The sequence below is a fragment of the Lasiodiplodia theobromae genome, assembly GCF_012971845.1.
Source record: "Lasiodiplodia theobromae strain AM2As chromosome Unknown scaffold_15, whole genome shotgun sequence".
In the NCBI taxonomy this organism is placed as follows: Eukaryota; Fungi; Ascomycota; class Dothideomycetes; order Botryosphaeriales; family Botryosphaeriaceae; genus Lasiodiplodia; species Lasiodiplodia theobromae.
In genome coordinates, this window is record NW_023336355.1 from 48,779 (window position 1) to 61,039 (window position 12,261).

The following is a 12,261-nucleotide window of genomic DNA, read 5'->3' on the forward strand; positions in this document are numbered from 1 at the left end:
GGCCGTCTCATGACGCAATTGAGGCGATAACGCTCCGTCGGATAGCCTTACCAGCGCTCGATTAGGTTATTTAACTGGTCAATTTCCTTCCTCCATCAGACTCTACTTCGTCATCGATCATCTGCGTAAAGAAGTGTGTGCTTGACATCGACTACATTGTGGGAGCGGTCTCTGCGGCTGCTCGTTCGATCCGGAGCATTATTGCAAGGGAGGCAAAGTTCACTCTGATCGCGATATCTCGGCTCTGCGGCGCGCATGGGACACGTCGTTTTTTTTTAAAAAAAAAACTACGGGAGATAAAACGATGGGTCCACAACATCCTTCGTTCCCCGAGACTGAAATGCGGCGGGGAGGCTGGCGGGGGCGGTGGACATGGACCCGACCCGCCGTGCCCAGCGGTCATCTCGCGCAGCGCAAGCGGCGGTGGGCCGGACCAATTTCCGTAGAACATTCTTAAGTCCTGAATTGATGGTCTCCACCCTCTTATATGCGCGCGGGCGGGGGGATCTCCAGCACACCCACGGGTACATGGCAGCCACGAGCCACAGCGTCCCGAAGCGCCAACACCGATACTAATGCGGCGGGCTGGTCGCTTGGCCAACAACGGCCGTTCCTGGCGACTCGTATTGCAGGCGTTAATGGCAAGGCTGGGAGGCGGCTGTCGGCGTTGCGGACGCCCGAGGCAGCCGAGTGGCAGGGCGTCCTGAAATCAAAACTACGCAATCGCGCTGGCGCTGGCGGGAAAGGCTGCCTGCTGTCCAGAGCGCACAGGCGAAGGGCCGGAGCTCAGCGCTCCTGCACACAACAATTTCTCGAAGGTTGCCCCTAGCCCCGAGCAAGCGGGCCGCGGTGACGGTGACGGACGCTGCGACGCGACTCGCTCTCGGCGCCGCAGGGCAGCAAAGACGGCGTGTACGGCTGCGGAAACGTAGATCTCTGGGCGAGCCACCGTCCACGATTCGCCGCAGCGGGCTAAGATGGAGCCAAAAATAATGCTGCTGCGCGCTGCTACTGGCCCACTCAGCCGCTAAGGGTCCGCCAGCCGCAGCGCGGGCAGCTGGATCTTGAACGCCCGCCCGAGTCTGTGACGACAGGGAGCTGCGAGTCCTCTCCAGCCAATTTGCGCATTTGTTTCAACCTCCCTCCGCCTCTCCGCCCGCACAATCGCTCCAGGCGTTGGTGCCGCAGCCCGCGACCCTCGTTTCTCCCACCACCGCTCGCTCTCAGCCTTCCGCCCTCGCTATCTCGCAGCGCGCCCTTCCCCCCAGGACCCACCAGCGCGTGAGCCTTCCTCAGCCTCAGCTCTTCCAGGCAGCCAACTCCCCAACGGCCTGCGCGATCTGTCGTTTCCCCCCGCCGCTTGCCTGGCGCTCGCGATCCAACACCGGCGGTCGACCCTGAACGCGCGGCAGCTCCGGTTGCGCCTCTCACCTTCGCCCGCGGACGATCTTCGAGCGCATCGCGCGGATCCCTGCTTGTCCACTCCCGCGCCGCTCGCCGCCGTTCGTTCTTCTTCCGGGCATCTCGGGCGGGGATCCCCCATCGTTATCTGCTCACCTGGTCCTGGCCACCGGATGATGGGGAGTCGGAGCTAGCCATTGTCTCAGACTCGCTCCCGCTCACCGAGCCGCATTCCTAGCGGAGCATTCCATATCGATAGGTATCGTTCCACAATGGCGGCTGCAAGCATGGCCGCCGCAAGCAGTTCAACGACTCCAGTCATTGGCAGAGACCGGAGCGTATCAGACGTCGCCGCTGCCCACAACGTGGTCGACGACCCGCGACCGCCCGAAGCTGTGCATCTCCCCCGCTCGGCCAGCTACACCTACTTTCCCCCGGTCAAGGACCTAGAGTACGAGGACTCGTCCGTCGTGGAGCTCAAGGGCAGGATCTCTGAGGCAGAGCTTCACTCATCGAGAGATGAGGATTCGCCCTATTCCTCCAGTGGAGGCTCAACACCTGAAAACGAACCTGCCGACCCACCAGAAGGAAAGCCATCGCAACCGGTTGATCCGCTGCCCCAAAGATCGAGGCTTTCCCGCTTCTTCTCCTCGTCGCGCGAGCCTGTGACGTCAGGCGGCCCGGCGAAGGACGGATTGAAGGACAAGAGTACACGCAAGGACCCCTCGAGACAGCTACAGAAACAGCCCCCCAAGGAGGTGCGAAACGAATCCCATAAAACCCCGCAGCAGGAGAGCTCAAAGCAGATTTCAAAGCAGGCGCAGAAACCAGCCCCGAACCACATCCTAAAAGAGACTTCGAGAGATACTCCGGCAGATACTGCAAAAGACGCCGCAAAACCCACCCCGCAAGACGCTTCGAGGGAATCGCCGAAGGAGAGTCAGCAAAAAGAACAAAGCGAGAACGATAAGGAGGAGGAGGAAAAGGAGAAGACGGACAGGGCGGAAGCTGATCAGCAGGCCGTGCCTCCCAAACGGTCGCTTACTCATCTTCGACGCAAGTCCTGGGTGCCGTCCAGTGCGAAGGAGTCGTCGCCGAGCAAATCCTCAGGAGAAGATGGAGTAAACGGCAACCGCCCATCTCCCGAAAAGCGTCGGAGCCTCATCAACACATCCCGGCGCAAATCTATTCTTCGCAAGGATTCCGACCCCCCTCCGGTCGAGGAGGAGCGTGCAGAGCGCCCAGCTGCTGCAACCAGACGCAAGTCTTTCATACGGAAGGAATCGGAGGGCTCGCCCGCTTCGGAGGACCGTCTCACTTCCCGCGTGTCTCGACGCATGTCCATTCTGCGAAACAATTCGGACCGCAAGGAAACGGAGTCACTTCCTGCCGAAGACCCGGCCGGCAAATCTCCTAAGAAAAGCACCGTTCTCACGAAGCGACCTAGGAAACCGTCGGATGCTTACATCAAGCCAGTAAAGGCTGAAGAGCTTCCACCGATTCCCGCAGTCCCCGAAATACCCAAGTCTCCCAATCTGCCGAAATCCCCGTCAATGCCTGCCTCGCCTGTCTTGGGCCAATCGTTCTCCACGGATAGGCTACCGACACTGATGAGGTCGCCGCCATCGCAAGAATCCGTGATTCCACCCTTACCTAGAACGGTCAACCAAGAGAAGTTGAAGACCTTCTCATTAGAAACGCCGAAGAAGAAGGATGAACTGTGGGGGCAATTCAGGAGCCTGGATGGAGACTACCAAAAGTTCGTATTGTTTTCGGTTTTCCGTTATTGCGAAGCTAAAAGATCTTCCACGCAGATTCTCATCAAAGTCCATCGCATTGAAAGCAAATGTTGTACGCCAGAACTTGATTCCATTCCTACGGACTTATGCAGCACACCCATCAAACAGTAAGCTTCGGCCAGAGGATCTGGACCGCCGCAGCAACATTTTGAATAGATGGTGGACGGGCTTGCTGGAGATGATCAATGGGAAAAACAACCAATCCATCTCCGGGTCTGACAGACCGCATATCCTCCAGGCGATAGTAGGTATCATGGAGCGCCCCGAATGGCGCACACACCCTTCGCCATTCGCACCTTTGACGGGAAGGCATACATCGAGCTTGCCCAGGTCGCATTCCTCAACGTCAGTCGCTTCTATCGAGTCCGACTTCCTGGCCGAATCGGTGCATCACAACGTGCGCAACACTTTCATTCAGAATCTCACGGCACAGATGGGATTTGTGGTTGAGAAAATGTCTTTGCGAAATGCCCCGGCTAGTTTGGTGAACTTCTGTGGGAAAACATGCGCATACGCCTTCTTCTTCTGCCCTGGCATGGCGGACATCCTTGTTAGATTGTGGTCACCCTCTCTGGATGCCATGAGACGGGTTATGGCCGAGTGCAAGATGTCAGACAGGTCGAAGCTCGATGAGACGTCCAAAGTCATCCTCCCCAACTTCCCACCGAGCCTCCATTCCCTTGGATTCACCAATCTTCACAAGACTTTCCGTGAGCTCCGCAAACCTGCCCCGTTCCCTCTCGGGACGGCTAATTTGCCTTGGCATGGGTCGTGGGTGAAGCGATGGTCAGGAACGGAGAGCGATCTTTTCTACGTCTTTACCAAGTGCTATCATATCCTGATCACGGACTTCCTTCCGGAAGGAACGTCGGCAGCCGAGCGACTCTGCGCCCCCGGATTGGTCATGGTCCACGCCCAGATCCTGGCGAACCTGGACGAGACGCTCCACCGCCACGCAGCGATGACTGCGGCAAAGGAAGAAGATACGCACTCAACGTCTTCAGTCACATTTGACGACGTGCTTGCGGACGGACCGGATGCAGCGGCTTCGGCTCTTCCAATACCGCCGGCCAACGCCGTTCGGCTGATGGCAGAGAACCGTTTAATTATGCTTCTTCGAGACTTCCTCTCGGCAGGAAGCTCGCATGTCCTCACAGCACCTCATATTTTTGCAGACAGTTTCAGTTCTCTCTTACAAGCAGCCGCTCGTAGGGTCTCAATTTTTGATCATAACGCGTCTTATACCCTTTGCGATTTTCTGGAAGAAGCTCTTTTGATTTTGCTGCGTTATGAGCGCGCTGCTGACAGACTGGTTGTGGACTGGACGTTTTGGATTTCGGTGTACAAACGCATGACAGAGAGCCATAACACCACGACGGAGATTCGACTTTTGTCCTTTTTATACAGCGTATGGGGCACGATTGTCGAGGATGAGAAGCGCAAGTCTGAGCTCTGTCTCAACTTCTTGCTCGAGCCAGGATTCTTCGAAAGCCGGTTCAACCACTGGTGCCCCATGCTCCGGGCGTACTACATGAGGTTGCTCTGCTGGAGGATCTCGAGATTTGACGGGGAAGCTACGGATTGTGACTCGTAAGTCATGGGACCGAGCAGAGAGGATTGCGGACGAATTGCTAATGGAAACAGACGAATTCTGAAGAGTGTCGAGGAGAGGTTGCAGTCGGTCTGGGCCCACTATCTGTACCTGCAGGAAGTGGCACAAACGCGAAACGAGCCGCTCCCCTCGACGACGCCTTGCAACCCAGCGCCCGGACGCCGGCTCCTTATCATACGACACGACGCGCCGCTGTCGCCTGCGAACGGGCCGTTTCTCTCATTCGATGGGATCGTGTCGAATGCGCCTAAAAACCAACAGACAGCGTACGGCAGCCACTCGTCGCTTGAGAACCAGCTGGGTGACACGAACATCCGGCCGACTTCTGCACTTTCGATTGCTTCGGATAACTCGGATGCTGGGGAGGAGGACAATGGCAAAAAGCGGTTCAGCTTATTGCGCAATCTCCTGAGCGTTTCCAAGCCGCGCTCGAAGTCTCGCAGCCCTGAACCGCCGACGTCACGCGAGGGAGCCACGAACGCATCGAATTCGACCAACATTACTCCGGATGCGGCAGCGAAAAAGCATAACACGCCAGATGTGCCTCCGCATCGTAGCTACTGCTTCCGGTTTTCGTTAGAATGGGTGCACGACAAGCGCTTCGCAAACCCTGGGCCGATGCGTCTGCTGCCTCCGCGTCTGCCTCCGGCAGCTCATAACTTCTTGCACGCACAGCGCGAGGAATCGGAAACGGCCAACCCCAAGCCAATCACGAGCGTTAAGCCGGAGGGGCCAGCCATCACTTCGAGCAAGTATGCAGGACGCGCGCTGGGCGAGTGGGCTATAGTGGTGGGCGAATGCCAGAGCTTCTTTCAACGCAGGAAGGATGAGGGTGTGCCGAACAACAAGTTGGTCGAGACGCCTACGCTTGGAGTCGAAGTATTCAGGCGACCAGGTTAGAACCCTGATCGGCAGGAGAGAGTAGGAGCCAGGAATGAAAGTAGCAGAAGTGCAAAAAAGAATAAGGGGAAAGGGGGGAAGTGAAGCATCCCGGACTGCGTCAACCAGTCCAGTTGTCACGTGCTTTCTTCGTTCGATTCTCTTCTCATCTGATAAGTTCTTTTAATGTTTTCCTTCTCGGTCGGATCAGGGCCAACGCATATGATTGCATCACAGGGGCGGGACCTTTTGTTTTTCTTTTTCCGGGGGGGTGGGGGCTCATGGAACATTGCATCTGTCATTCTGGTTGTCCTTCTCTTCTATACTTGGTTTGCTTGTGTAATCACGGGGCATGGCGTTGGGTTTCTCTGGTCGTTTCTGGCGCGCCACACGTTCCTTTATTTGAAATGATGGCTTAGTGATGGTACCTAGGCCGAGACCTAGCTGTCGGTTGCTCGGTACCTTCTGGAAGCTTGGCTGGTTGAATTTGGTACTCAGCAAGGCGCGCAATCAAACTCTGAATTTTATGGTTCTGGGCATTTTGACGCAGTGGAAAATGAGATGTACGAGCCCCGCCGACTTGCATGCTCAGGTGTGACGTGATACATACGAGGGCGGCACGCGCGGTTGCGAGAACGTGGCCTACGGCTGGCACACGGGTTGAAAATGGGCCGCGAGGCCAATCGCAGTCAGACACGGGCTTGGCTTATGAGAAATGAAAGGGAGAGGCCGTGTTACTCTGGGTTTTCGCCAGCTGAGAGAAAGAAAATGCAGTCGCGGTGCTACGTGAAGATGCCTCGTGCGCAGCGCTCGTGCCCGGGTGGTTTTCGTGATGAAGGGCGCCGCGAGGGAGCAGTCACGTCGACTTTTAATTTCGCATGCGCGAGGAGAATTCACGGGCAAGCTTATTCGAGAAGCTTATTCTGGGCGGGCGGGAGTTGCTGGGATGAGGTTGCAGTCCAAATTTAGCAACGTAGAAGACAGCAAGGTGGCGCACGAGCACCACTGCGCTGCGTGAGTTACAAACGTTGCGGCGCGGATTGGCGCCTGTGGCTTGCAGTTTAGCGGTGTTGATGATTTCGGACAAAGGATGGAGAGCCGGTCGCCTAGCGCAGCAACAAGCGAGCGCGCCCCGCCACTGCCGATCTCGCCCGGCCATCCACCACACCTTACTCCAACCTCCAGCCAACCGCAGCTCGTGGATTTGACGGCCCAGAACAAGCTTTCATCTCAAGGTCGCCCCCACTGCCCTTGCGCCTCCCTGTTTCGACACGGCTCTTAAGTTGTTGGCTGCTGACTGACGGTCGTTTTCTAATTTCCTGCCTGATTCAGCCGTGGCGCGGTGCTGTCAGATATCTGCATGTCTCGCTGTGTATCCGCCGCGTCGACCGTCTGTCTCCACATCGGAAGCCCAACGTAGACCGTATTTCCTCTTTTGGCTCGCCTGCCCGTCTTCCGGAGCCACCGCTGTTCGAGCGTGGCCAGCACACCCATGACGCTGAGGTGAGATTCTAAACATGCATCGTCCCGGCAGCCAATCATGGCCGCGCAGATTCTGCTGAGCCTTCTTGCTGGCGTGAGAACCACGGCAGCATCGGCCATCCCTTACATGGCTCTAGAAAACCAAGCTTCTGACATGGCAGCTGTGGTAGAAGCCATGTACCCCGCGGTGCAACTGAAGCCACCGAACAAACAAAGCCTCAGCCACCATGAGGGTAAACGTCCCACTGTCTCCGTGCAATTTACCAAGGCGAAGGTGGGTCTACGGAGAAAACACCCCAGGATCCCCCACCCACATCCGTAGCGTCTCGGGATGGCGCTTTTTAGTGGAGACGAGGCCACGCAGATCATCAATATTGCGGCTCAATCTCGAGCTGCACCTTGTCGCCATCCATCCATGCCTGTCAAGAAAAGGCCCGACGCTACTGCGTCCTGGTCTTACCGCATCGAGGCCTCGTGCAGAGCAAGAATTGCCACAGACTGCAGTGATCATCATGATACGCATGCTATCTCGCTTGTAGCCTTCTGCTGCACACACCGCTGCTGATGCCTGCCGTCCCGTTGCCCCTGGCGTTGCCGCCGCCAGCCTGGCATTTCCGACATCACACTACCTCAATAGTGCATCGCAATGCGGGTCAGCTAAGCACGCTCGGTGCTTCGGTGGCAGCAGCCGCCGACCTGTTACTGCGTCTCTAAGCCGTTACGCCGATGGCTGAGCATATCCTAGGCCTTAGTGAGATATATAAAAATGAGTTCTGCCCTTGACACAAGAGATCTTCTTATTGCAGCATCCATCCACTCCTGAGCCCTGTCACTTCAGCAGATCTTCCGCAGGGCAGCTAATAACTGTCCAATCGCCCCCCTCTCCATCGTTTGACCTTTGGGTTTTAATTGACCAGCCTCCCCCTCGCTCATCCTCCATTCACCATGCATTTCCCCAAGTCATCCATCGTCCTCCTCGCTGCCGCCTCCAGCGTGCAGGCCCTCTCTTTCAACGATGTCTCGACGGCCGCCTCGATCCTCAAGCGTGAGGCATCCGGGCTGGGCAACAACCTGCTGTCCCTAGTCAGGCGCCAGGACGGCTGCCCAGCTGTGTGGAACGATGTCGCCTCGGAACTGAGGGGCTGGTTTCTCGACGGCGATGGGTGCAGCGACGATGCAAGAGCTGCCATCCGCTTGGCCTTCCACGACTGCTTCGCCGGTGGTTGTGATGGCTCCATCATCCTCGCCAAGGAGTACACTCGCGAGGAGAACGCCGGACTGGAAAACTTCTCGGTGAAGCTCGCACCTTTGGCGGAGCAGTATGAGGTTGGAACCGCAGATCTAGTCCAATTCGCTGGTGGTAAGTCACACACGCACGCATCCTAGACCGTTTGATGCTAACTGTAGGGGCAGCCCAAGCAATCGCCACCTGCCCGCTCGGCCCGCGTGTCGCCGTCAAGGTCGGCCGCGCCGACAACGACATTCCATCCGAAGCGGGCCAGCTTCCTTCGGCGACGGCCTCAGCCTCGACCTTGATCGGCCAGTTTGAAGCCAAGGGCTTCTCTTCCACCGACCTAATCGCCCTCGTCGGTGCCCACAGCACCGCGAAGCAGTTCTTTGCCAAGCCCGAAAAGGCCGGTCTCAGCATGGATAGCACGCCCGGTACCTGGGACACCAAGTTCTACACCCAGACATCGCTTGGAACCGCACCCGTGAGCTTGGATAGCGACGTCAACCTGTCCAAGGATTTTAGAACCATCGTGCAGTGGAGCTCGTTCAGCTCACAGGCCGTGTGGTCTGCTGCCTTCGTGAGCGCGTACGTTTAGATCCACTTTGCTTCTACTGCCCGAACACGAGACTGACAATGAGCCACAGTTTCAATAAGATGTCCGTCCTGGGCAACGATGCCGGTAGCCTGACGGATTGCACCAACGTCATCAACGCCGCGACCAGCAAGCGTGACATCAAGGCCGCCCCGATTGCGGACAGGATGTGATTGCGAGGCGTCGGCGAGTGCATAGTTACTTCTTTAATTGCTAATGTCTGTTTGTTCATACTTGTCTATATTAGTCTCATACTTTTGCACGGCAAGGCGTTATCATTTGCTGAAGGATGTTAGAGAAAACACATTTGCAGCGGGACACTTGCACTAGCATTTGACGGTCGAATATTCATCACATTACTGCATTGCAACCTACTCCAGTACTGGAAATGCGTGAGAAGTCACTGTTGCAGGCAGATCGCCACGGCGCAGGAGGACGTGGCAATCACTGACGCACATGCCCACCGGTGCTTCAGACTCATGATGCGTATAGTAGCCCGTAATGGCAGCTGCATATTTTTCTCCTTTTGCCACAGTTCTGCATAGCAGACAAACTTTGTCGTCAAATCACGCTACTTCGATATACTGGTAGGCTACATCCTTCATGCGTACCACAAGACACGCTAGAGAGACAAGGCTCCGGATCCAACGCGCAGCCGTTAACGACCTTAATGATCCTCGTCCACTCATTTGCCGACGTTTTGGCGTCATAGCCACCTCTCATCCCGCCACTTCCTTCCTCTCTAGTAAGCAGCCGCACTGCCCCCCTGCAGTGATCAAATTCGAACCATTGCGTAGATGAAACAAAAACCAACATGAATACGTACACTAAGATATCGTAGGATTTCTAGACGCGCAAGTTTCCGTGCAGTGTCAGTGATGGCTGGTGGGACGGTGACGACGTTGAAGTCATTAGAAAAAGCAAGGAGCCTCGCAGGGCTGAGACACCACACATGCGGCCTTCCCGCAAGGATATGCTAGCAAGGCGTGCAGTCAAGCAAGCAGCTAGCCGTCCCTTTAAAATGGCAGTCCGTAGCTTGCAGCAGCCGCATCGGCGGCGCTGCACGCGTGACTCGCATGCCCACCTATTCTCCTTCACGCTGACTGGACGAAGATACGCGTGGAGTGCAGGGAACACGGCGGTGCCCGGTGCATATGCAGGCCAAGGCCAAAGGAGCTCGGTCGAGGGTGAGCAAAGCGGGTGGCGGCGGGACTGCGGACGTATGGTGGATGACGTGCGTTTTACTCAGTCAGTCAGTTCCGGTCAGCCCTGTCGTGTGCTCCGTGAACCTATCAGAAGGCTATTTGCAGAGAACTCCAAGTCGATCGGAACGTCCCCTTGGCCGCTCGGGCCGAGTTACCATTCTTTCGTTACTGCATGGCTGAGGTGAGAAACAGCCTGGTCGAGGTCCACACCCATCCAGATGCCTCAGCCACCACGGCGGCTGTTTGTATCTTTCACCCGCGTCGATTGTGTTACACTCGCACGCTCCCCATCTCCCGGGTGCATCTTTACCAGGTCCGTGGATCAAGCTCTGCGGCAATTGCCATTGCGCGACTGTGCTGGAGATCGTTCGATCCTACATCTGCAGGGAACGTGTGTCAACGGCGCATGTACCCGTGAACTACGTACATATGGCACGACAGAAAAGAAATTCGTCCCAAAATGTCCTATGACCCGCTGCAATAATGCCGGTCCCGTAGCGCTCCGGCCTGCATATTTCTCAAAGGGCCCGGATGACCCCCTCTCCACCACCACCACTTCTCTATATTGCTCATTCACACCCATCATGTCGGTCGCACGAGAAATGCACGGTGCTCGGCCGAGAGGTCACTGGAAGAGGAGAGAAAGGCCTCATTATACCTCACGAGGGCCAGGGTTCGCACGCACGGCTAACGTGCATGCAGTCTCAGATGCAAACATGGCCGGAATCTTCACGCACGCTCGTGTTCAGGCGCCGCATGACAGGAGCGCGCATAAGAGGGCATTTCCCGGAATGGTGCGCAGGGCTGCAGGCGATGACTCGAGCCTTTGGATGCCTAGCCCGTCCCGTTGCTTGTTTTCCCACGTGAGCAAGGGAAAGGGTGGGGCCGGGGCCGGGGCCGGCACGGTGGCTGCTGATGAGGCGGTGCAGCCATGCGACTGTCATTGGCTGCCGCGTGGCGTTTTGGGTTGGCTGGCGGTCGATCTGCCGGCCTAAAGATAGAATAATGATGCTTGTCCAACATGGAGGAATTTATTTTGAACGGTACCGATGAGGTAGCGGGTGCTACGTTTTGGCTTGTATATGGCAATCGATTGCCATTGGTCGCCACTAGACCAAGTCACACAAGCGTTATACAAGGCTGAATTATAGGGCGATCTCATATAATGAAAATAGTATTTACAGAAGTCTGGGTGGTACCTGTCGTCCGCACGTGAAAGCGGGGTCTGGGAACACGACGTTCAGCTCGCACAGACAAAGTACATTCGAATCATGACTTTCATTGATATCATCGTGAAAGGAGCTTCGGCAATCTCGTGTGGTCCTTAGCTCAGGTAATAATATACACAAAGATGTCAAGGTCTCGGCCAATGCTTGGCCTAAGCTTGTCCTTCACCAACACTTCATCCGAAGTGCACGTGCGTGCGGGTATCAGCCACTCCATTATTTCTTGCTAGTCGTCTCCTCGGCGTGCTTCGCGAGGATATGAACCGGGTTGGATGTAAGGCCGCTCTTGTCCTGCTCAGAAGCCTGCTTCGAACCCTGCTCAGGGCCGGCACCAAGGTGAGCAGCGGCCGCACCCTTCAGCTGGGCGTCGGTCTGACGCTCGGGGTCGGGGGACTGGCGACCGGCTTTGGGGGCAGACATTGTGGTTAGGCGGGTGGAGAAACTGCTCAATGGCTGCGTTAGCAGGCTGTGCATAAGTGTGGGAGATTATGTGGGTGCGGCTGAGGATAGGGTGAATTGACCCTCGACCGAGAAGATCTTGAACGACGAGGGATACGCTGATGAGGGTTGCGCGTACAGTTTCAGATCGGTCAGAGGGTTCTGCGTGTTGCCATCAGCCATCATGATCCCTTGGTTCAATGTGCAACAATGGCTGAACGAGGTTGACTGAGATGATTTATGGAGCAAACTCACCTTGATAGTAGAGACTTGAGAGCGACGTGAGAGGGCTGCGAGACTTGTTGGATGCTGCTGTTGAGGAGAACGGCGTTCCCCTCTTCTACCTTTATCATGCTCCAGCCCCACGGTGACGTCATGTGTGCATCGTCCACTAAG

At 56.5% G+C, this 12,261-nt stretch overlaps 3 protein-coding genes across 3 annotated transcripts; 2 read left to right on the forward strand and 1 right to left on the reverse strand.

The window, feature by feature from the left end:
* Positions 1–1,688: 1,688 nt before the first annotated feature.
* On the forward strand, positions 1,689–5,712 carry LTHEOB_5367 (uncharacterized protein; the record flags this gene model as incomplete). Its single annotated transcript, XM_035514504.1, has 3 exons — positions 1,689–3,160; positions 3,216–4,790; positions 4,845–5,712. The coding sequence occupies 3 exons, from the start codon at positions 1,689–1,691 to the stop codon at positions 5,710–5,712; spliced, it is 3,915 nt and encodes a 1,304-aa protein (XP_035373657.1).
* A 2,406-nt stretch (positions 5,713–8,118) lies between these two features.
* On the forward strand, positions 8,119–9,169 carry LTHEOB_5368 (Fungal lignin peroxidase; the record flags this gene model as incomplete). The annotated part of the gene is made up of 3 exons (XM_035514505.1): positions 8,119–8,533; positions 8,587–8,989; positions 9,049–9,169. The coding sequence occupies 3 exons, from the start codon at positions 8,119–8,121 to the stop codon at positions 9,167–9,169; spliced, it is 939 nt and encodes a 312-aa protein (XP_035373658.1).
* Positions 9,170–11,643: 2,474 nt separating this feature from the next.
* LTHEOB_5369 (Metallo-dependent phosphatase) lies at positions 11,644–11,847 on the reverse strand (the record flags this gene model as incomplete). The annotated part of the gene is made up of 1 exon (XM_035514506.1): positions 11,644–11,847. One exon carries the CDS (start codon positions 11,845–11,847, stop codon positions 11,644–11,646), a length of 204 nt encoding a protein of 67 aa, XP_035373659.1.
* Positions 11,848–12,261: the final 414 nt, after the last annotated feature.